General features: G+C 39.9%; 1 protein-coding gene across 1 annotated transcript; it reads left to right on the forward strand.

The window, feature by feature from the left end:
* cog6 (component of oligomeric golgi complex 6) lies at positions 1-24,752 on the forward strand. Its single transcript, XM_065960594.1, has 19 exons — positions 1-193; positions 1,681-1,824; positions 2,048-2,119; positions 2,312-2,370; positions 11,335-11,446; positions 12,724-12,806; positions 13,023-13,093; positions 14,094-14,187; positions 15,481-15,609; positions 17,010-17,101; positions 17,869-17,933; positions 18,049-18,140; positions 18,982-19,099; positions 19,923-20,054; positions 20,232-20,399; positions 20,875-20,982; positions 22,215-22,268; positions 22,359-22,438; positions 24,214-24,752. Exons 1-19 carry the CDS (start codon positions 59-61, stop codon positions 24,359-24,361), a joined length of 1,956 nt encoding a protein of 651 aa, XP_065816666.1. The 5' UTR covers positions 1-58; the 3' UTR covers positions 24,362-24,752.
* The last annotated feature ends 1,396 nt before the right edge of the window (positions 24,753-26,148 follow it).

Consider the following 26,148-nt stretch of genomic DNA (forward strand, 5'->3'; position numbering starts at 1 on the left):
TTCCAGACGGACCAAAACATCTTTCAGAAAGTTGACGTGGAGCAGTTTGTGCGCAACCATGGCTGATACAAAGGTAGAAATGTCCCACGATAGCTCCACTGTAATACAGAACCCCAACGCGCCTTCTCAAGTCAATAACCCGCTCTCAAGAAAGCTCAACAAAATACTGGAGACGAGGCTCGACAACGACAAGGTGAGAGGACGTTTTCTCTGCCTGTTGTCGGCTAACTAATACGAGCTAAAGGCTGCAGGCTGCTTCCTGCACATCACTGATTACGCCCTTCTGTCATATTATCTTCACCCAGTGGATCTATTGTGTTCATTTACCGCATCAGTTGTGGTAAAGGACGTTTTTAAACAATTACTCATAAAAGAAAATTACGCTTGCATCTTGCTGCTGTCGCCCCCCCTGAAATAAAAGATGCATCCCCGAGGTGCATGCAATTCTGAGCTGCACATATCAAACTGTATTTTTGCACACTTTACTGCTTTTTTTTAATAATAATTCTTTATTTATCTATCATACTATGCACTGGCAGAGCTAGTATTTTGTACTGTTATCTATGAGTAACAGCTACTTATGCACATGGACCATCCATACCACTTTTTTTTTTATCCTGGCTATCTGTTGTGGGCTCATGTTTTTTTGTATGGGTGGGATATGTATGTATATATGTGTTGTGTTGTGTGTTTGTATGTATGTATATATGTGTTGTGTTGTGTGTTTGTATGCATGCTGGCTGCAGGAACACCTACATTTCCCTGCTGGGATGAATAAAGTATATCTTATTCCTGTTCTGGCCTTTCTCAGTTTATCGTGCCTTTGAGTTACTGCAGGGTATCAGGGGTTTATCAAATAATTTGAATTTAGTTATTTAATAGGGACAATGCAATTTAACATAATTTCAATACAAAGCATGAAACTGATGTGCTGCATGAAGAGTATACAGCTAGTGCTAATTTCCAACTCGTGTCCCCAGTTGGGCCTTTGTGTAAACACACAGATTAAAATGTACAACATTCAGTTACATAAAACCCCATAACACGATATGAGGATACATTAAAATACATGTACAACAATACAAATGTTATAAACCAGTTTAAAATAAAGTTTGAAGATATTAATTAAAAGTGGGTACAGCTCTGGCTTGCTTTGAGCCAGCATTTCACCTGTTTTGTAAAAGATTTGAAGTCGGACATTCATTTTATTTCAGGTGTTTAAGGTGTTCCAGAGTTTGCAGCCTTTGATGGAGAAGGCTGATTGACCAAACGTAGATCTACGATGTTGTACGCTACAGTCTCCATTCACAGCGCTTCTCGTTACCCTGTTTCCGTCCTGTTCTCAAACATATCTGGAGAGAGGCTCAGGGGCCAGATTGTTGATACATTTAACATAAGTGCATAAAACTCTCAAAACTGAGTAGATTGTGTTTTTTCAGTATGTGACAGTGATGCCAGCGGACAGGTTTTTTGTCCGTTATTTTCAGGGCCTGGTTGTATAGTGATGAGAGGTTTCTGAATCACAGTGTAACTTATTCTGAACGAGGGTAAATTCACGTTACAAAAAGACCTCTGTACGCACCCTATGCTTCATTTTAGCTCCATTCATTTGACTGCAAGGTTAACTTGTCGCAGGCACCACGGCTGACTTGCAATGTGATTTCCATTTTGTGCTTTCAGGAGATGCTGGAGGCCCTAAAGGCGCTCTCTGTGTTCTTCACTGAGAACAGTTTGCGCACCAGGAGAAATCTTCGCGGAGACATAGAGAGACGAAGCCTGGGGATCAATGAGGAGTTTGCACGGATATTTAAGGAAGTAAAAGAGGTAGGTTATTACCCCAAGAACAGCAGATAAGTGTGTAATAAGTGAAATGAATATTCACATGCAGTTGCTGTAGTGGTTCAGTTCGTTTACTGATAATTATTTAGCAGCAAAAGGCTTTAGTGCGGGAACTGGAAACGTGAGATCTAACCAAGGTACTCACCAGCTTATATGTGAACTGTGTTATCTCAATACTGTTGTAACTTTCACTTTACATTCCCGATAGGAGCTTGAAAGTGTTAATGAAGATGTCCAGGCGATGAGCACGTGTTGTGAAGAAATGACAAGCACATTAAAGGTACAGTGTATCATCTGTGTGCCCCATTTAGAAATCCCCCAGTTTTACGTTTATTTACAGAAGAGTAAATATCAACAATAGAGTGGGGTATATTTATGTGAGCTTTGTATTAGTATTCCTTTTGTATTATTTTTTTAGAACATTACTTGAAGCTTGACCATCTTTTAAAATGAAGTTACTTTTCTCCAACAGGCTGCAAAGGAGCAAACTCAAGACCTCATAGTAAAAACCAACAAGCTGCAGGGAGAAAAGTGAGTAGATTCTACATTAAACATTTAGTTTGTGTTTGGATGTGTGTGTGTGTTACTGTACAGAGTGAATCTTGACACATGTCATACACAGGTTCATGTGAAATACGGTAGAAATGCAATAAAATGTCTACGTTTTTTGTATGATAAGAAGTCACTCTTACTACTGATTGACACTTTGATTTGTGAGACATTTCTGAAAATACACGAATCCAACAGTCAAGGGTTTACATATTTGCTGTGCCCCCCTAAATGCTTCCAAAATGCAAAAATCTAAATAAAAAAAATAAAAAAAATACTTCTTTCTGTAAACTAACAATGTATGGTTTGTCAGAAAGTAGTGCATCTAGTTCTAGAGCTGTCACAATACCAGAAACCATTATTGATACCTGTTTCATTACCACAGCGTCAAAGACAGAATTCCTTGGCACCCAATATTGGGTCATTTCTTGTTTTTCATTTACAGTACAAAATATGCAGACAAACTCCTGCACACTTTCTAAATTTGACTAATTATAACTTTGAATTGTCTCAGTGTTATTAATGTGGTTATCTTAAAAATTTAGCAGATCTTCTTAACTCTGTATGGATTTCGGGAACTTTAGGGGTGAGCCATGAATGGCCTCCTTTTTTAAAAGAAAACAAAGTTGGGAGATACAGAGGTAGTTTATAAAGCGTTTTATGAATAAATAGATAAAGGTCCCGATCTGTCCTTATTGTTAGAGCAGACCGGCCTATTTTGGTACAAAAGACAATAATGTGTCCCATACTGTAGCTGTCTCCAGAAATTAATCTCAGTGCAAAGTGATAAACTGCATTCTCAGTTTTAAAGTTGTACTGGCTGCGTGGCCATAGATAGCATCCCCATAATCACATTAAGAAAGGACAACTGCTTCTATAATTATTCTCCCAGTGAATAAAGGGAAGAAAAATGTATTTCTAAAAAGGAAGGAAGCCCAGTTTCTGTCTTAGTTTAGAGAAAAGATTTCCAATTTGTATCGAAAAAGTAAGTTCTTAATCTATCCAGATACCAAGATTTTTAAAATAGTGCACGCTCTCTATTACTGTATTATTGTCAGGTGGAATTTAAACACTGCTATAAACAATATGCCTTGAATTTTGAAATGTCATCCGTTTAGTCTTTACACATTTCAGGACCAGTTTCAACTTGTGCAGATGGTTTTGTAGAAGGTTAAATGCTCGCTACAGATTTGAGAGTTGCATCATGAATGGTATTGGAAGAAGTATAAAGGACGGTGTCATCCGCATAAAGATGGAGAATACAATTGTGTAATGAAGTGGTAATGTAATTTATATAAATTGTTAACAGCACTGTTCCAAGCACTAAACCTTGGGGAACTCCCTTTGTAACGTTGAGAAAAGAGGACTTGATATCACCTATCTTGACACACTGGATCTGAAAGGGATTATGAAAGCACTTAGAAAGAGTGGTCATCTGTGTTTTAAAGATGTACAGACATATATTTTCTTCCTAAACACTTCAGTGTTAAATCAAAATGAAAAAAAAAATGTTTTTGAAAGAAAGTGTTATTGATCCTTCTTATTGGATCACATAGATCAAGTTTTGTTTTCAGAATGGCTCGCCTGTTGATCAAGACACTCCAGACCAATTTTAATGAAATAGTCATCAAATGTAAATAAGAAGCAGATGATAAATTGGCTGCAAAAAGTTCAAAGATAGCTCATATCTTCATTTTCTCCACGTATCTTTTCTGAGGCTACAGAAACCTCATCATACATCGCCCCTGATAGGCATCTACATCTGTCCAAAGCCAGACGCCATCATTTCCCTCTCTTTGGTGTCTTATTTTAACAGAGAAATTACTTCTTTTTCTCTTAAGGTAGGTTTCCTGACAAAAAAAAAACCCCACTTCAATCCAAAAGAACAGCAGGAACAAGATGACCCACTTTGCATGTCATAGCTTTTATAGCAACAATGTTATTTGGAAAGTGAGACATCTTTATATAACTAGCACTTACTTGTATCCAAGTAGTTTTACTCGACAGCTATCAATCAAATGAGTTTATTAAGAACTAAACATTGCATCTAAAACCATTTATTGATAGTTTAAACTATTTTCACAAATACATACATGAGCTGCTAAGTTACACTAAAGTTCACTTCTAGTCTGTGAAATGCAGCTTCTCTTTGGTGTCAGAAGTCAGAGAGTTTGGCATGAGGAAAGAGGAGCTGGCAAGCATATTTTTTATTTTTGATGAGGAGGGATAAATGATTCATGAGGTTGATGAATATTTCTCCTGAAGTTGTCTTTTTGCATAAGGAGGGGAGCAGTCATTTAAATGGAGCCTCATTTGTTCTATTCTCCATGTCCTGTGATGTTTGGTCTTCAGATAAACATCAAAGTAGTTTCTATTTACACTGCGATGCTCCCTGATCTCATTGAAGCCAAGCGTTTAAACCGAAGAGCAGCCCATCAGCGTGTTCTTGTATTTGAGTGTGTGCATTGAGATTTGCTGACAACACATATTAAGAGCCATCAAATATGCAGATTCAATTTATACAGCTCCCCATGACATCGAGTAGAGTGGAGCCTGTTGGAGCATCTTCACCCAGCTGCAACTCTTACTACTGATGGATGTTTTTTAGTTGAAAGGCTGCCAATAAAATAATTTAGGTGTCATTAATCTGTGAATTTTGGCCTGCAGGGTGATGACAGACGTGTGAAAATGAAATATCCTGTCCTCTGCTCTGAACGCTGAGGATTGGGTTGGGTTTCATTAGCATTTGTGGCGACTGTGACCCCAGCACTCAGTGACCTTCTGATGTGACATAGAGGCGGGGGCGAAGATGATGTAAATTTTCTGGCATAAGACAGCTTTCTTGCTGTTGTGTGCCGCCTCAATTCTATGCTCGGCTGGCGCAGTTTCAGGACCTCCTTGACGACAAGGTGACAAAGGAGTGTAGGGAGCGAGATTGGAAAATGAAGGCGATGAAGCTCAGAGTCTGAGAGCAGTGAAAGACACCAGTGGGGATAAAGCCACCAGTGCTCAGAAAGTGATTTAATATCAGTCATATCGCTATGTGCAGGGTCCTGTTGGAGGTAAGCGGTCAGAGGTTTTACATGAATGCCGCCCTGAGTGGCCCCCTGCTTTTTCTCTGTCTTTGCACAGTGGTTCCACTGGGACCTGCTGTCCATCTGCATGACATTTTCATTCGCTGAAGCACAATGACCTCACAGCCAGATGGGATATTGTCTTCACACTGGGCTTTGACCTTGTCTTTAGCTATTTGGTCTCTGAAGAGCTGCCAGGGGAAGTGTGCAGTCAAGCTGTCCTCCTTCAGCCACCCGCCACTCGGCCCACTGCACCACACCGCTTCTGTCTTTTCAGGTCACAGAGTACTCTGCAATCTGGAGCCACCTTTTTTTTTTTTTTTTTATTCTTCCCTTGTTGACATGCATTATAACAGTGCTACATTTGCTGCACAATCCCACATTTGGTGCTAATAGGGGAGCTCTGATGAGAGAGTACAGTCTTTCAAAGCTCTGCAGATGCCCCTGATGTGTATTTACCGACAGAGCAGGCCTGTCATGAGCTGTTTGCTATCTTATCTGCCAGTGTCACCGTGTCATTTGCCAGCTTTAATGAAACTGAAAGAAACAGCGTATTGCTTACAGCGTGTAGTCGCAGAGGCTGAAAAGGGGAGCCAATGAGAGTGAATGACCTGCGCTTGTCTGTCGCCTTTCAGACGCGCTGCTCTTTGTTTGGGGCTGGCTGTGTTCAAAGTGGCTGTCAGCAGGAGCGGTAAATTAGTGTTGTGTGTTGTTCCTTAATGAAACGTAATGCTCCCCACCTGCCCTGCACTATGTGATCTTTGCCTTCGCGTGACATGTTATCTGCTGAACAAGTTGAGACACCTCCCAAACGGATGTTTGAATTGACGGTGTGTCACAGTTAGCTGGAGATGAACAGGACTGGCTGTTTGTTTAGTTCTATTTCAACTATTTGGTTGCTTGTTAAAGAATAATGTAGATAAATATAATAACCATAACTAGGATTTACCTGCATTTGGCTCTGGCAACCACTCAACTTTGTCAAAATAATTCAGACAGCACTTGAGTTATCAGACTTGAAACCTGGGGGTTTTTTATCCACACTGTTTCCTAAAAATGAAGCACATCTTTTCAGAATGACTTCTGTTTGGGTAATTGAAATTCTCTGAAGCCGTCAAGAGAACAATCAGAGACGTTCACAGTGTAAATGACAACCTGTGTAAAATGACACTTGAGCCTCATTGAGGCCCTGCTGGCTGTTAATGAGGGTAAGGCTGTGAGAATGCCTTTGTGTTGTGTGATGTGACCGGCTGTGACCGGGCTCTGTGATCACTGGTGTGTGGCTAACCAACAGCTTTGTGAATGCCAAATTTCCATGCAGGCCTTTTGAAATTGCCCCTAATAGTTTTTAATAGAAAATCAACTCACATTGTTTACAACTTCTGCGTGGCAGAGGATATTCTTTAGTTCCAGTATGTTTCTCAGTCTGTTTTCAGATGAAATGTGAGCTGTCAACCATTTATAGAAGTCATATTAAACTCTGAATAAAAGCTCATACATTTAAAAAATCTAATTCACTGGTAAAACTCTAAGTGCTCCAGTAGCTCAGCTCTGTAAGGCCCTTTAACAGACGTGATCAATAGTTTCACTATTACAGTTTGACAAAGCTGTTAATGAGACTGTGCTCTGTTATATCGCTTGAAGGGTCACTTTACCCTCAAGTCTGAGCCCGACTCCACCCGCTGCATAATTAGGGAAAATGCTATAAAGTGGAGAGGGGGGCCTGGATGTGTGAGCGAGGTGTTTTCCTCTCCTCTGTGACATTGATAAGAGGGCGTTAACGTTTCTCTTCTTATATAAATTTTATGATGCAGATTAGTCTCAGCTGGGTGACTGTTTGTCAGCTTTGGCCTTGCAGAGTTCAGAGCTGATTTAAAACAGTACATCATTTTCAACTCGGGGAAACGCTGATTTTATGATCTGGCATGTAATATCAATGTTGTTGCCAGGATTGGTATGTCACTTCATTCAGATGTTGAATAGTTCAAATACGTGTGCTGTACCACTTTAACTGACTTCTGTTCTTCAGACAAAATCCAGTGGCCTAGTTGAGAAAGTGGTGCGCACATGCAGACACAGAAATGAAGAGAGGAAGTAGAGAGGTCAGGGTACCAGAAAAGTTTGAACTTTGATAGGATACTATTACAAAACAAACAATATTGATACCTGTGTCAATACCAAAGCAAAACAGGAACGCCTGGTCAGGTTGATGTGCTTATTATTGACTTCAGGGTCACTGAACATCTAAAAATAATGTATACCCAAAGTAAAAGATTTCCTCTTGGTTGTCATTAATAATCCAGATGAAGTGTGGGGTGCTGGGGTTTTGCTCTTGGTCTATATTTTCTAATCTTCTTATTTAGGGCATTTGATGGCGTCAGCATTTGTGCAGTGGTGTGCAGCTCCCTCTCAACAGTCTGCTGGTCGGGACTGATAGAAAAACACATTAGGACCAGGTGACGTCGCTGTCTTTCTCCTTTGATCTTGAGCTGTCTGCAGCAAACATTAACTTAACTTGTGCACTTGATGAGATGCTGAAAGGACTCACAATGTTGGTATTTGCGGACGTGTGAATGAGAACAGGTAGTGGTGTAGTGGCTGTGACGGAGGGCAGAGAGCAGAGAAACACGCAGTGTGCAGGAAGAAGCACAATTTAGGCAGCAAACAAACACAATCTGGCACCGTCCTGAATGTTTTTTGCAGAGGGGTGGACATGTTTAGAAATTCTTCAGAGCAGTCGTTCCCAAAGTGATGGTCTCGAGATGCCTTCCAAAAAACCTAATTAAAATATTAAATCAATTACAATTGTATATCCCATTATTCAGGCAACACTTTCTCTCTACTTTGTCATTGTCAATCAACAACTGCTGCTCTCGCTCTCTCTCTCTCTCTCTCTCTCTCTCTCTCTCTCTCTATCTCTCTGTCTCTCTCTTTTACTCACATAGATTTGAGTTACATATTACTGTATATCTGTTTTTTTTACTATACTGTACCTTTCAATACTATCATAAATGAAAACAACAGAGTTTGTATCGTTTTAAAGTACGTGGTATTGAAAAGTATCCAAAATGTTGACGCCTTTTAGAGAAATCTTTACATACTCTTAATTTTGGAGTCATCCCATCATGTCATATTAAGTTAACTGGATCTAATTTAACTCTGGCACTGTTGGGCTTTCTCCAAGACCAGCCTACATCAATGAGTAGCTTTCCTCTGAACTATCGGCCCAGTGCCTCTACAGCGGCTTGTCTTTGCAGTGTGGTGTTACCAATCCACTCCAGTATGTTGTCTCTCTGGTATTCGGTAATTGCAGTCTGGAGAAGAATGTGTCATGTCCTGACAGCGCTGTAGAAAACGATCCTGCTGCTCAACTGTTCCCTCGCCATCCGTTGTTCTGCTGCTACAGCTCCCACAATCCCACCTCTCCTCGCCTTGTACAGGCGTGTGCAGCCTGTCTGTTGTTGTGATTTACATCCTGGAGGAACAGGTCTGTCACTCCCGGACTGAAATGAGAGATTGTGGGGGGGGCAGGTCTTTTTTTCCAGAGGTGACTTTGTTGGAAAGTTTGACATGTGAGTGAGGTTTTTATTGCTGGTGCTCCTATAAATCTACGCATTTCAATGTTTTCATAAACAGAAACACCAATGATTATGACAATGTGAACTAATGCGGCCTTGAAATAGCAGTCATGAGCTAATTTTTCTATGGTTAAATATTTAATGTCATTGCCAGTTGAGCGGCTGGTTCCACCCAAATTGTAATGTGAGGAGTGATTGAGAGACAATTTTTAAAAGTAAGTTTTGGAATTTTTCTTCATAAAGTCATAAATAGAACATGATTGAAATCAACTCTTGTGAACTTTGTGAACACCTAAAGGCGCCAACTGTTGTGACTGAAGCTTTTATGATTCCTCGGACATCGATGTAGTGAATCTACTTTGGCCTTTTTGTCTATTCTAAGGTGTCTGTTTTCCCACTTCTGTGAAGATACTAGGTCGACAGATTTAGATGAAAACAAGAGTCCTGCCTTTTCACCGCAGTTCCTCACAATAGAACAGATGATCCAATTAGACTTTTGTTTTATCCTGCCGCATTAATTTGCATATAAGAGATAAATCCACTGTCTTGACACCGCTATAGCTTCTACTAAGAGTTTACGTATTTCACATTTATGTTGCTCGTGTGTTGTGTGAAGGCAAGCATGTTAAATGGAAATATGTTCTTACTTTATACGTTCCTCAGTATAATTAATGGTCACATTATCATAGCTAGTTATTTTGCACATCACTGTAATTGCAGTGGGGGAGCAGGTAACTCGAGTGCCTCTTGTTTTAATTAGTTATCTCCCAGTAGAACAATGTGTTTTCTCTCTCTAATTTAATCTATTCTCCGTCAATTTTCTCCTCTACTAAAGTTTAGTGGGAATTTTGCACACAAGTGCAGGGTGGGCAATGACAGGTACCTTTCAGTCGACAAGATGTAATTATCCTCTTTAACACAATCTAAATAGTTTTCTATAATTAGAAAACTTAATGATGGACTGACTTGCCTCTTGTAGATAATCTCCATCTTCGAAACGCCTTTATTTAAGAATAGGGAGGGCTGCTGTGCTCCTATGAAGGGAAACACGCTACACAAGCCTATCTGCATTGAATTACAGGTGTTTGTCCATCCAAGCAGTTTGTTTCTCGTTACAAAATCTCAACACGTCAATGGCACTGTGGCCTCCAGCTCCTTCCTGTGAGACTGGCTGAGCTGCCCAGAGAAATACTAAATGATAGAATCCTGTAACAGATTTACAACCGTTTACTTTCAGCTGGCTGAGCAGTGCTAACAGCCGTGTGAGAGACAATGGTCAGATAAATGTTGGGTTTGTCTCCACCACATAAACAAGCCGGTGATTTAGTGACCCAGCCTTGTCTTCTCAGACAGACGGAGAGAATTTAGACGGGCTGGTTTGGATGGTAACATGGGACAGTGGGAGGCCTCGCTCTTGTTTTGCTATCCCGTGATAGAGTTCCCTGTTTGACCCGGCTGGTTGCCATGGCCACTATTGTATAGAGACACTAATAGTGACACTGATAGTTATCAGTCTGCTGTTATTGATAGGTACAAAACCTGGCCAGTATCCGGCTCAGCATTCTTCCTGTTTCTCTTGTCTTCTCCTGTTATCTGCTGTTTTATATTTTCCCACTGCTGCACATGATATCTTTACTCTGTCACACCTTGTTGTCCCACGCTGTCTTCACTGTGAGCAAAGGTGTGTTTGTGTGTTTAAGTGTGTGTGGAGTATGACTGCCATCTGCTGTGAGACGTAAAACATTACATCTTGTTGACAACATCCAAATAGGAGCATAAAACTTTCACCACAGTTTCCACACTGACAGGTCTTTTATTTTAAGAAAAAGAAAAGAAAGCACAAGGAGGCTGACAAAAACAGTGATAAACTCGAGAGTGAAAGACAAAAAGATAAGTCTGAAAAGATTTAAATAAAAAACAAAGGGCCTTGAAGAGAGACAAAACAAAGACCCAGCTGAACTGAACAGAAACTCAATTGCAAAACAGAAAAGTATTCTTTGTAACTTAGTTTTGTTGTAGCATTGTGGATTAAAGACAGTCTTTTACCCACAATGCTCAGCATTTCCAAGGGAAATAATTAATTGTCATGAAAGTTTAAAAAATAAAATAAAATTCTGACACTTGAAAATACAAACTGAACAGATAGTTGAAAATACATCCAGAAACATTTGATTGAAAAAATAAAAACCAGTGTGTTCTAATTTATTAAATTGTAATATCAAGCTGATAACACAAATCCATCAAATCTTGTATTCTTAAAAAGATTGGTCTTATTTGTCCCTTCTCTTTCTCAGTCATCGTCTTGAGGTGAGAGCTCAGGTTGCTCAGGCTTTTCTTGACAAGTTCCAGCTTTCTACTGAGGAGATGGCCATACTGCGGGGGGCGAGGGATGCATCCATAACTGAGGTAATCTCTTATATAAGGTCTACTAACAAATTCAATCATGTCCAAAGTCCTTTCCTCTGCATCCACAGGATGTACAGACACAATTTAACATCGGCCATTGGGCTGTAGCTTTCTTTGCCTCTAGTTTTTTATGTTAAAGGCTTCATTATCTATATCCTCTCATTTAAGAGTGATCAATCTTCTCCCTCTGCCAACATTATAAATGTGAAATAACCCCGCTCTGGAACAGAGGTGCAGTGGACCACAAACCTCAGTGTTCAGATCGGATCTCAGAATTTAGTACTAAATACACAACAAAGCCAATCGCAATAACACAAGCCGTTAGATAAACCTGAACTCTATCTTTATTTAGAAAGTGTTTTAAAAATCTTAAAACACTTTATCCTAAAAATCTACTTTGTTTCAACAACAGATTTTGTTTTCTCATCAGAAAATCAACATTACAAACACATGATAGAAATGTTTCTGTCAATAACAAGTTTTCTGTAGTCTGCAAAGAAAACAAGGTTTTATCTCATGACTTTTGACAATGTCAAACACATATCACAGGCACACACACTCATCACTAAGTGGAATGTGAGCATGTCACTGGCTGCTTGTGCAGAGTGTGATGTATGAGTTAGACAATACAGCAAACACAGAGCACGCGTTTAGGGTCTATATCTTCGATCTATATCCGACAACAGCGCTCTCTAACAGAGTTTGTTTGGCTAAGTTTACAGCTTCAGACCACAGTAGCTTCAGACCACAGTAGGCTGTGAGGTAGCGTTGCTAACATTGAGTTACTGATTGTTGTCACTGGTAACCACAAGCTCATACGAGCATGATGAACGCAGAAACGGTGAGAAGAGAACAGTCGACGTATCGTTTGATTCAAAGTATCCGTACACGATGAAATATGACCACATTACAGCCTGTTTCTGTGTGAAACCCCAACGATAAAAGTACATAAGAACGCTTCACAGTGATTTAGCAGCAGTACATTTATTTTACACCATGCTGATACATTTTCTGATCTGCGGCTCACATGCAGTCAGAACTGTAGGGGGTGATCATAATGCATCACAGATGAACTGTGATCGGTTGCACCACAACTCTGAATTATCATGGTCATATCCATCTAAATTGCATGATCTGTTACTATGCTCATTGGCTACAACAACAAATGTTTACAATAAAAAGCTTTAATTTATAATGTGTTGTTAAAGAAAGTCACATTCTGTTTCTAAATCCATACTGCTCTTCATATATTCATTTATACATCGTTCATTTTCCAGGATTTCTTCAAAGCTCTGGGTCGAGTGAAGCACATCCACGAGGATGTGAAAATCCTTCTGCGAACCAACCAGCAGACTGCAGGGTAAGACGCTCCTTTGACTCGTTGCTTCACCACAGACAGAATAAACAAAACATCTCTTCTACCCTTCTTAAATTCATGGCATTCATTTTTTTTTTACCTGAACGTGTAAAGGACAAGTGGAAAAAAGGCTCACCCAGGTGTGGTATTTCCGTCACTGTGAGGGATCTGACACTATGATGCAGGTTATGGGTATTTAACATGTTGTCTTGGTTCCAGGTTAGAGATCATGGAGCAGATGGCCGTGTTACAGGAGACATCATATGAGCAGCTCTACCGCTGGGCTCAGAGTGAGTACAGTTCACACAGTTAATACCATGAGCACACTGAGGGGAAAAACCTTGACCTTTATTCTGCAAGACTTCCATACTGAACTTGAACTTGTTGTAATGTTGCCAATTCAGACAATTAACTAAGAACATTTTTTAATAAGAACACCAGTTTAATAAATCTGTCTTGTTTTGTCAAGAAAAAAATGGTGCTGTTGGATTTCTTTTGTTTAGTTTACCTACAGTCGGCAACAACTCAATATAAAAGTGCTCTTTGAAGTGTGAGTAATGACGTGCGTTGGCCACAGTAGGAGACACATGTGACTCATAATCTCTGACTCTTGAGTTTAAACCAAAAAATACCAGAAACCAAAATTTCCCTCATCTTAGCCATGATTGTTGTCATAGAAATCAAAATGTCAATAAAAGCTTTGGATCACAGAAGCCTTATTGGTGTAATAATACAGTGAAGACAGATAAACCTTCCTCATGATTTCTCCTGTGGATGTAATCTGATGTTGCTTAGATTTGCTTTCATATCCAAATCAAGTAATCATTTTAGTACTGGTACAATCAAACACGTGAGTTAATGTGATTATTTGTAAATTCTCTAAATTGAATAGAGATATGTCCATATTTTGAAGGTTCTCTTTAAATGCACTCTTGAGTTGGTGATGTAGGAGAACAACATTGAGGCATACAGTTGTCTTCACATTGATGCAACATCAAATACTTTGACCCACATTGGATCCGATCTGACAGACGTGGACTGTAATGAACCTGCTCCCCCAAAGTCTATAAGTTTGGTCCCCGCCTGTTCATTATTTCATTTTGATTTGATATGATTGAAAAATGTTCTTGGTCTTTCCAGATGTTTTCTTGCTTTCAGGTGAACCATACATAGAACCACTTGAAAAATAGATCAAGGACAACACAGTAATTTCTGCTTTTTAAATAGGTATATGAGACTGTCCCACTCCTGAAGATACATTAATGTCCTTTTATTCTTCCTTCTTCAAAGATGAATGTCGAGGACTGACTCAAGAGTCCTGTGATATCAGCCCTGTGTTGACTCAAGCCATGGAGGCCCTGCAGGACCGACCTGTCCTTTACAAGTAACAGAAAAACTCACACTCTCAAAAACCTGCTTTATGTGCTGTCTCCTCATTCTTCTTCTTCTCAATAACATTGTACATTGCATTAGGAACAGGTACACCTGTGTAGTACCGGATTTTTAAGTGGTGTCTAAAATGAGGGGATGGAAAAGAATGTATTCACATTTATACAAACTTTAGTCTTTCGCTAAATATCTTTTCAAAACCATTCTTCTTACTCATCTTTACCAAATAGCTGCAGGTCCTGCACCTCACTGACATTCACCATAGTAGCCTCAACATTCAGAACAAAGTGGCTCTGTGGGCACTCAGAATCCTCGCCCACACTGTTAGGACCTATAGCTAAAGAGATTCTTGTGTCTGTGTTCTCATTGAGTCAAACGTGGAGGTTCTTCATCTGAAAACAACAGAGCGGGCAGCTGTAGGCATGTGCAGACATACTGAAACCTTACTGTGAAAGTGTTATCATCACAAAGAACTCCATCTGTAAATACTGACTGGTACTGCTAAAAAAGTACAACTTACAAGTGAATGTTATGTATATTTCAATACTTGAGAGAAAAAAAAGGTTGATTAGTAATAACTAATGTTTTATGTATTATTTTACACCATCGGGTCAAAAATATCTGCAAGTGCTCTGAAAATATCCAGTGTTTGTATGAGTAATTCTGCTAATGCCCAGCTGAGAGAGCACTGACTAAGAGAGGAAATAAAGAAGAATGAGCAAACTGATTGGATTCATTTTTAAACACTAGATGTCTTTATTTATAAAAAGTAATATTCACTTAAGGATAGGAAAACATTTTTTGCACACACAGTACAACAGGTTGCACAACACTACACAGGTTTCCTGAAGCTGACTGGGAATTGAACTTTGTCCAAAACAACATCATGCGAAGGGAAGTTTCACACGTTACCCCAGGATGTGTTTTCATGACTTCCTTCTCTCTGTCTGCATTCTCCGTGATGCACCTGTCTCAGTGCCCACAAAGAAAGAGCTTCAAGGTCGAGCGCTGGCTGTGGATGTTGAGGCTGAGAGAGCCGAGACTGGCGTTCCTGGAATGTTAATTCAGAATTATCTTGTGTTTAGTCTGTCACAGAGGCCACCACCGCCAAGTAATCAAAACAACCCCGGAGTCTTTCCTTTAGGAAAAGCAGCTCTTCATTGTTGACGTGTGTCAGCGTCTGACCTCCGACAAACGCTCTGCATGAAAAACACAGAGGCTGCCATCTTTTCACATGAGGTTGGGGAGTTGAAGTTTGCCTTTTTTCCTCTCTCTTCTGTTTGGTCAGGTACACGCTGGATGAGTTCGGCACTACGCGCAGATGTGCGGTGGTACGAGGCTTCATTGACGCCCTCGCTCGCGGGGGGCCCGGAGGAACGCCTCGCCCCATAGAGATGCATTCACATGACCCTATGAGGTGAATCACCAGTTCCATTTGTGGTCTTAACTTTACTAACTTTTAACCATTAGAACTAAAAGAGAACCACAAAGAAACGTCTAAATGATGTTTAACTCTGAATGGATGACATCGATGAAGCGATCAATAAAATAACTCAAGCATTCTTTTTTATGTCTGAGTTGAGTGTAGCCTAGCTTAATACAAATGTGCACATTTATCCCCTAAAACTGTATATCGATATATTGTCAAACAAGATATAGGGTAAGACAATATAGTTTATATCGATATCATTTATTTTGCATTAAAATATCATTATACGTGTCTTCCGTAAAACTACCAATTCACCTTTTTTAGTTTATATGAATGACATTTATCATGTCCATGTAGACATTGTGCAGCCGACTGTTAATGAAACACATTTGGTGTTTGGCCCGTGTGGATTTGTCTTTGAACTTACTCTGATTTTATTAATTAGTTCCAGAAAAAAATATCCATATCACCACATCGCCCAGTCCTGATGGATAGGTTCAAAGTTTTGGCTTAAATTAGCCAATTACCTTTTTGATAGTAACAACAACCAGAGCGGATGAATTCCAGTTGTTTGATTAAAAAAAAATATTAAACTCAGAATTTCCCTACCAAAAGTCTTTTTCACAGAGCTTCAAACTAATGTGGCATTAATGGTTAGAGGCTTTTTTTTTTCTATTGCTTAGTGTCACTGTAAATGTCATTATTCCCTAATAATATTTTTTACATTTCATCTGTGCTGTAACATTTAAGCATGCACAACTCCCAGATACATTGCTCGTAGTGTTTAAAGTGAAATACTGACTTGCACCCCCGGTCCACGAGAGGCTTTTAGGATTAACAGATAGAAATAAAGGAAAATAAAAAAAGGGATTAGATTTACTTCCAATATCTTTTCTTAAATGGGTTCTTAGATCTTAAATGCAATTGAACGGGATGTTAAATGTCTATTTTGTTAAGTATTGTGTCTGTGTTTCCTGCTGTAGAACATCCTCTCCCCTCTTTCTCCTGTGCCCAGGAGCTAAATGGGAGATTTTTCTCAGAATACCACACATGTGGTGGAACACAAAATCACCTCCACTTTATAGGCAGCATCAGCGCTTCTGAGAACATCAAGTTCTTTTTCACCTCCATATGCCCTCTCACTCATTCCCAGGCTCACAAACACACATACATACACACACACACACACACACACACACACAGGGATGGAGTTTAACCTAACTGTTTTCCACCGTTATGTAACATAAAACCCATCTGTGTGTTTGTGTGTGAGGTGAGTGAAACATGATGACCCATGCCTGGATGTAGCTGTGGTCACTGTGATTAGCCCTGGGTTTGCCCTCTCTTTGACATTCTGATTAACGCGGCACGTTTGGTTGTTTTTTCAGGTATGTTGGGGACATGCTGGCCTGGCTTCACCAAGCCACCGCCTCTGAGAAGGAGCATCTCGAAGCTCTGCTCAAACAGGTCACTCTGCAAGGTATGATGATTCCTTCTTGGAAGTTACACAGTCACCAGATGTCAATCATGTCTGATTCATACCATACATTCAATTCTAAACACCTTTTACCCCTGCTGAACATCTTAACCTCACAGGGAACGTTTTCTTTGTAACATCTTGTTATTTGATGCTCGTCTGTTGAATATACTTGATGTAGCAAGTTGTTCAGTGAGGTTCAAGTTTTTCATATTATTTAAGATTTAAAATAAAGCTATTAGAAGTCAATGAAGATAAAAGTCTACTTTTGGTTTTTAGTCTAATTTTTTAATGCTAAATTGTAACAGACAAGCCATCGAGTGACAACATTCATATTCTTTGACCCTTTTGGGATGTTCTCACTTCTAACAATTATGTGAGAATTAATGCAATTAATGCGAAGAAAGATATCGGACAATATTTTGGTGTCGGATTTATCTCTTCTTAATATTAATATCTGTCTCGGCCCCAAAAAATCCCATATCGTACAACATACAAATAAATGCAAAATTATGAAAAAACAACTCAACACTCAACTAAGATCAGTAAGATCAAAAGATAAGATCAAAAATCACAAACAACTCTTTCACACAGAAAGTGTGGATATTTATTTCCCCTAATTGAAATGATAGGATTACTAATAGCTGCCCTAACAAAGTGGACTGAAGAAATGATTGCACAGGAGTTTACATGAATATATGAAACCGTTAGACTAATACATGCATAAATTAAGCCCTTTTATTTCAGTACATTTCTTCCTCTCTGGTTAGGTGTGGAGGAGAACATGCAGGATGTGGTCGGGCACATCACTGAGGGAGTCTGCAGGCCGCTGAAAGTGAGCAACAGTATTACTTTAAGAACCTTTAGAGCAAACACTGACTGACTTTGTTGTATGGAAACATTGTTCTGTCATATCCAGCTCATGTGCTCACCCTGTACGTGTCTCACAGGTTCGGATAGAACAGGTCATAGTGGCCGAGCCAGGAGCTGTGCTGCTGTACAAACTCTCAAACCTGCTCAAATTCTACCACCACACCATCAGGTACTTGTTTTATTCAAGATTTATGTTGGGGCTTTTTATGCCTTTTATTGTAGAGATAGGACAGTGGATAGAGTTGGAAATCAGGGAGAGAAAGAGAGTGTGGAATGACATGTGGGAAAGGAGCCACATGTCGGATTTGAACCCGGGCCGCCCGCTTCCACGTTGTCCAGAGGGATTTTTAAAATAATGGGTGACGGGTTAGACGTGTCAGAGGTGGAGGAGCTGGACTGCTGGTGATGTAGCTGCTGCTTCTCCTTCCCCTGCTGCCTCTGTGTGTGGGGCAGGTACTTAAACTCAACTAAGAGTCATCATAGCAATCGATCAAAATGACACAAAGGATGATGATTCCATCATTAAAACATTTAAAGGCAACCCTTTTATATTATCCATTGTGTCATTTGTTTAACATAACAGGCTTTGATAGATTTGTTTTTTCAGATTTTTTTATCCTTAGGTAAATATTTGTCTGCTTTCCTCTGTTGCATTGAAAACTGGCAGTGTAGATTTGGACTACAAACAGCTCTTGTTTATTAAAAAATGACAATTTTTAATGTGAAACATTGACTTGTTCTGATGCCATCACTTACAAGTACTAGTATCATCCGTCTATACCCTGATCCAAAACCAGCACTTATGGATAAATGACCATGTAAAAATAACAAACAACAACATCGTCAAATCTAGAATAATGTCTGTAAATTGTTATTGCAATTGCATCAGCCAATGATAAGTATTGGTGCCTGAATCAGTATAACATAAATAGTGTTATAAGAACATCTCTGGTATATCATCATCGGTTGCTATCTTAGCTGACTTACGCGTCTCTTGGATCTTTGTTCAGTTCTATCATTGGGACCAGTGTGGCCTCGCTGCTTATCACTATGGAGGAGATGCATGTCCTCAGCAAAAAGATGTTCTTCAACAGCCTGAGCCTCCATGCAAGCAGGCTGATGGATAAGGTACCCTTTGATATCTAATTTAGTCATCTCTATAATATGATGTGCACTTGTGAGAAAATTATTGATGCAAAATCATTATAATCACCTCAGAAGAAGAAAAATAAATCTTGTTTTTCTTTTAGAGACGGTTCTCAATGTTCTTTCATAAAATGACTTAATTGACAGTGCAGAAGTTCAGTATTTTGGAAAACACATAGTGTATAGCTTTTTGTCTAAACCCTCCAAGACAACAAGGCTATTTCTGACTCACTTGTGCTTGTAAACAGTTTGGGCCTGCCGGCCGCAGCATTGAAAAGGCGCTAGCTGGCAAAAAGCAGCAGTCTTGTAAACGTTTAGTCAAATTGGCATCCAAATATACCTCAGCACGAGCAGAAGCTCTTTCACATGACTCGCTGGCTGTGCACTGATCAATATCAGTTACAAGAATTATACCTGTTGCTCAGAGTTAATCACATTGAAGGTCCTCAGGGTTTTGGTGTCAATTCCATCTAATACCAGGAACACAGCCTTCTCATAATTTGCTCTATTAGTTGCACAAAGGTGGCCGGCCTGACTTCTGTGTTGCCTATCCAGAGGCCAATAAAATCACACTCTCTTCATTATAACAGCTCTGCTGACTTTGATCAAGTTGAGGCTCAGACAAGCAGCAGGGTGCAGTTGTATCATGCTGCTCATTAGGATGTTTAATTCTTTGATAATGTTATGAGGACAGCTTGTCACAGTGGTAAAAGTCCACACAAAACTCACCCCTGCTAGAATAACTTTTTTTTTTAGTGCCATTTACTTAAACTTTTGTTCCTCTGGTCCTGTCATGTTTGTGCAGGTGGAGCTGCCACCTGCAGACCTTGGACCCACAGCCTCCCTCACTCAGACCCTCTCCCTCCTCAGGGAGGTGCTGGCCTCACACGATTCATCTGTAGTTCCTCTGGATGCCCGCCAGGCTGACTTTGCTCAGGTAAACAAGCACTGGCACAGTATGATCAGGATAGTGGAATAGAATATAGTAAAATCACTTCATAGGTTATATTTATGAGGTTTGAAGGTATTAAAAACTGTTTATTAAACCTATAAAAATTCAGGTGTATGTGATATTTCATATTGTCTTGTGGCTCTGTTGTCCTTTGTCTCTCAGGTGCTCTCTTGCATCTTAGATCCCCTCCTTCAGCTGTGCACTGTGTCAGCCAGCAACCTTGGCACTGCTGACATGGCAACCTACATGGTCAACTCGCTGTACGTCATGAAGACTACGCTGGCTCTCTTTGAGTTCACGGACAAAAGGCTTGAGATGCTCGAGTTCCAGGTCTTTTGAATCAGATGATTTCATTTTTAAAATGATCTCTTTCCTTTAAAAACATTTAGTCAAGGACGTGAATCTAATTACACACCACACCTTAGAGGTGTGCACATTAGACAAACTAAATCATGAAATACTCATGTTATTCATCATGAGTGCTCAGTGTCTACTATATTGTTCATTAAAAAAGGTAATTATTTTTCTTCCTCCCATTAAAAGCCATAGAGCACAAATCTTTTATTTAAAAAAAAGATTTGATTTACTGTGTCACAGAAGGGTGTGCGTCATGTATTGTTGTTCATGCTCAAATGCATTATCTATCCCTCTATTTTTAGCCCTTCTTTTATAACTGAGCACCATAAGAGCTCCTGTGGAAGTTTCATTATCAATAGCATAGTCGTTGTCCATTAACCACAAGTACCGCTGCTTCACCGTGCAGGCTTGGACTGGATTTTAAGCCTGTCTCTCCAACGTTATCTAGATCGAGGCTCATCTTGACACCCTGATCAACGAGCAGGCATCCTACGTGCTGACCAGAGCCGGGTTGAGTTATATCTACAGCTGTGTGCAGCAGCACAGTGCTGAACAGGTGAAGCACTTCATTCCACACACACTCACTCATGAAGTTATAGATCTGTGGATTTTCTCTCACATCTCTCCTCTTGGTCTTCCTAATGGTTCCCTTTTAAAGCATATAGGCCCTACCTGTATTGTTTAGTGCTATCGCTATGATTACCATTTGACAAATGTAGTGATTAGTGCATAATAGCATTTCTGTCAGATTTTCAGATGAGGAAGGGGCAGAGAGAAGGACAGATCTTATTATGTTCTATTATAATATATTAGCTTCTCCTGAAGTGTGCTGTGCAGATGAGAGAGCTGATACTCAGTATTCTTCCTTCTACGTTGTAACTCACTATGCTGACTGAGACCCATGGTTGTGGTTTAGCATGTGAGTCCTGAATCCTCGGGTCATGTGAGGACACTCCACACCCTTCCTCTTCTTCTTCTTCTTCTGCGGCTGCAGCTTGACACCAAACTCAATCAAAAACTGTCACTTTTTTTTGCAGATTTCCTCTCAACTCTAGTGTCCTTTGTCTGGTTCCTTTTGTGTAAAATGATTTAGTGTGGCTGTCTTCGCTCGGGGACATCCCATATTCTAACCGCATGAAACCCAAACAACCACCAAAATAACTTTGAGGATCTGTGAGATCTCTGTGTCTGTATAACGTCTCACAAATAAGTCAAAAACAAGGAAACTGTGATTAAAACAGTGGTTAGTAGCTAGCAGCTGAGTTTGTACGCTCATATTTTGTCAATACACCCGTATCTCCATAAAACCCCTTGAGGTGCTGCGCTCTAGCTTTGACCCTTGATCTGCCTCGTAAATGTTGCTTTTAATGTTGGCCATTTAGCCGTTTAAGCCTGACTTAATGTTGCCTCTGTGGATAATCAGTGTCAGCTAATTGCCCGAAAGGTACCTGCTGTTGTGTTCAGAGTCAGTCATGTGTTTACCTAGTATAGTTTTTGTCTTGTTAACATGATAGGGTATGGGAGTTTAGGTAGGGTATTTCTACTGTTTACAAATCATGATGTCTCAATGTAATATATTCAAATAAACCATTTCAGTTTTGTAAATCAGGGCAACAGTACATAGTAACAGTACTTTCATACAAAAGGAGATTCATTTAGATTGTGTTATGAAACGGATCATATTGTACACAAACTTTCCTGAGCTTTGGTTCGGTTCTGAGATTGAACTGTTGTTGCTCATTACACGCTGAACTGGATTCAGGGCTGATGTTCATTTTTGTGTTTCAGGGTCCTCTGTCCCTCCTCCCCAGCATGGACAACTCCTCTGTCAAAGCAGCAATGGTGAGTTAAACTGTGTGTATGACTGCAGAAAATTATCACTAAGTTACTATGACTACACACCTGCTCTTCACTCTCTTCTGTAAACAACAGGTCCAGTTTGATCGGTACCTGTCATCGCCTGACACTTTCGTGATGCCGCAGCTCAACTTTCTGCTCAGTGCAGCCATCAAGTGAGTTCCTGTTTTTATTGATGACAGTAATCCTGTTCAGGCAAAGAATTACATGGATGCAATATTCAGGCTTCAGGTGAAATGTTTACAATGTTGCATGCTGTTTTTAGCGGGTAAGGTGCATATTCAATGTGTTAAAAATAGAACAGGGCAGTGAGCTAATTATTTTCAACATTCATTAGTTTCCCAGATGAAATGCGATCATTACTGTATTCCAAACAAAACACTTAAAAATGCGCACTGTAAATACACAGCCTGTTTGGATGCTAAATTTTCTAAAGCCAGCAACACATTAAGAGAGCAGCTCGCTAGACTGCTATTTGTCTTACTGATCAGAAAATTCACAAGCTTTTAGCTCTATGCAGCTGTTCCATTGGAGGACTTTTTCTATGAGTCACGTTTACTGGGAAGTGCAGCAGGCTTGAGGAGCACTCTGTGCCTCAGGTTAATGTTCTCTATTAATGGACACGGGAGGACTGATGGGCAGGACGCCATTAATTAGCTTCTGGTCCATTTCTCACTCACACTCGTTCCCTGAAATCATTCCTCCTGTCTGTCTTTCTCTCCCCTGTTTTCTCTCAAGTCTGCTTCTCTGCTCACCTAAATACACAAAAACATCCGCCAGCTCTCAGAAAACACTCCTGGAGCCTACAAATAACAGAAATGTACTTTTAGACTCTCTTTATTTCACATTTTGTGTTAGTGCACTTTCTCTTGAGTCAGATTTTGTACACCTCACTGAGGCTCTTTGTTTTCTGTGGGCCAGTTAAGAAGATATATGTCAAGAGTCTGAGTGGGATACATCATATGTGCTCTCATTGGGCTCTCCCTTAATTTCCTTCTCACTCCTCGTCAAAATAATCAAGTGACGTTGATGTAACAACCAATGAGCATCTTTTGATATTGCCAGTCAATCATGGGGCTGACACACAGAGACAGACAACCATTCACATAATTGTGCCCCATAATTGATTGTTATTGACTAATTGTTGTGACATTACCTCTTAGATCATTTTGGATTTCTGGGGGGCATTGTTAATGAGCACGGACCAAAATCCTTCAGAAAATACAACAAATCAGAGCAACCAAAATGTGTGACAAAGGCCAAATATTACATTTATAAATATCATTGTGGAGATTTATCAAAACAATCCTTCTTGTCAACAAAAGATTTAAGTGACCTTTTGTTTGGTTAGTGCTGTAATATTTGGTTGAAGAGACATGTTATTGTGCCATTGTGATTGGCCATGAAAGAGGGACCAGACACATCTGGCAGAGGAAATTACATTATTAAAGCAAAGAAAAAGAAATCAGTATGAAGTACCTGAATTTGATATGAAACAGAGAAGAAAGAAATCCAGAAAATAAAAAAGAATACTCTACTGTTATTTCACCTTTTAAAAGATGGTTGCAGATCTTTTCAGAAAGACACAATAATTATCTTTTCTTTGTTGTATTGGCTTTTGAAGAAATAGCTGAAACCTGATGCATGTTCATTAATGCTCCAGTATGTATCAATAGATGGCAGTGTGCACCACATACTGCCACTCAATGTTTTTGACACAGTGGGGGCACGCAATGGTCACTGAACATAAAAAGTAATTGGGACAAATTCTTACTCATGGCTGACTTATTCCAGCTCTTTATCAGTGACTAATTACAGCCGAGCTGTGAAGACTAAATTAGATTAGAACTATTAGAACTGAAAGACCGACTCCATGCTGCTTCAGGTTTCGTGATTATACAAATCTGAAGACTTTGATCTGTTCTTGCAGGGAGCAGATTTTCCGTCAGTCGACAGAGCTGGTGTGCAGAGCCTATAGTGAGGTCTACGCCGCGCTGACCAGCCCAGCAAACAACTACAAAGACCCTGAGAACCTGGTACCCAGATCACCTCAGCAGGTTCAGACCCTGCTGTCCTGAGACTTTCTTGTCCCACCTGGTTGATGTAAAACATTTGAGGTGAGCCACAGTGAAGGACAGCTTGCAGGCTATTTAAAAAGCTGTGTACAGCATAATGGCACTAATGTATATAAAAGTTGTCCTTAAGGTGTGGTTCTTTGTGGGCTCTGTGGGTTGCTGTTCTCAGAGAGAGACACTCCTGTGTGGAAGCAGGCAAGAACATGTTCTATATAAATATATATGATCCACTTACTTTCACTGCTACAGGAATGTTTTTCTCTCTGTAAAACATACATGTCTAATTTCTGTCTGTTTTCACATCATGTACTCTGTTTGGAGTCCATAACTGTACAAAACAATGTCTTTTTATTGGAAATATTGAAGTATACATAAAGCAAAAGGATTCACAGAATCGAAGAGACTTGTGTTGTTTTTCGATTCTTAAAAGTGGGCTGGAAAAGGTCCGCATCAAGGCCAAGAGAGACCTCAGGAGCTTCAACACAAACCTTGTGTTTATTCCAATCTCAACTGTTTTCAGTTGTAGGGAGAAAATGGAAAGTTTGTCTAACCATCTTCTTTTGCTTTAAAAAAAAAACTACCCTGCTGACTAAGAAGTTTAAAAAAAAAACTATTATGATTCTGGATTTAGTCATTTACCAACAATCCTACCTTTAGATGAGTCACTTACTGTGTGGAGAATAATTTCACCTTCAGAACAATTTAAACCTCCATCATTTTATGAATGTTTTTTTTCATGTGCCTCTCGTCTTCAAAGTGATGTCATAGTTTATGAAAAGTTTCAATGATAATGCTGTGGCTACTTGAATAAAAGCATTGGTTATTGTGATTCTCCATTAAATGAAAGGTGTACATACAATGTAAATATAACATCTTAAGCTTTTATTAATCTAAATCTTAAAAGTGAAACTTTAATAAATTGCTCTGAGCATCCAAACCCTACAAAGATGTTCGGCAAAGAATCCCATTGCTGCGTTATCTTTTTAAATACATTCAGTACATTTGGTTCCGATTTTGTGGTCACCAAGCTCCATAAAATTGGAGAGTTGTGACATTGTTGGCATGTGATATCATATCATTGAAGTCCTGACACCCACAGGCCCATAGAGTCCGTAGTGAGGCGCCTGTGAAGCCGTTAAGATAAGTGAGTATTGATCGGCTCGGTTGTTATGGTCTGTGGCCTGAGAGGCAGCTTTTCATTTCTGCTATCTGACATCAAGGTTCATGGCAGTGGGCCTGATCTTGGCAGCACTGCCAGCACTGAGTCCCAGGATTTCCCCAGCTCACCGGATGTTACTCAGATATCATTGGCTGGGACATTGAGTACTGGGAATAAATGGAATACCACAAATCCAGCATCTGGACGCTCTCTCAAGTCCTTTAAATAGACCAGCTCTGTCGTCCAATTCTGCTTGGCTTGGTCGGATACAAGCTGGATTCTGGAGTGTTTTTACTCAGCACTCTTTGGCAGAAAGCAAAAGCAGGATTATTAAATAGCAATATATTGTTCATATGAAACAACACACACTGCAGACCGTGGTTTTCTCTGCTGCACATCATTTCAGCATGCGAGAGCTTTTTCCCCCCTGCTCGCTGTATTAATGAGTTAGCAAATGTAAGAGGTGATGGAGTCACCACTTAGAGGCAGGTAGATGTGGACAGGGTGGCAAACATTCAGCTCATCTTCCGCTCCATAGGACAACGGTCACCAAGCTTGTGCCTGCTGAAGCATGACAACAGCCGGAATCTAGGTTAAAGGATAGGACCAGCAATTGAGTTTCTCTTTAGTG

Source organism: Labrus bergylta, chromosome 11 (assembly GCF_963930695.1).
Source record: "Labrus bergylta chromosome 11, fLabBer1.1, whole genome shotgun sequence".
NCBI classification, from domain to species: Eukaryota; Metazoa; Chordata; class Actinopteri; order Labriformes; family Labridae; genus Labrus; species Labrus bergylta.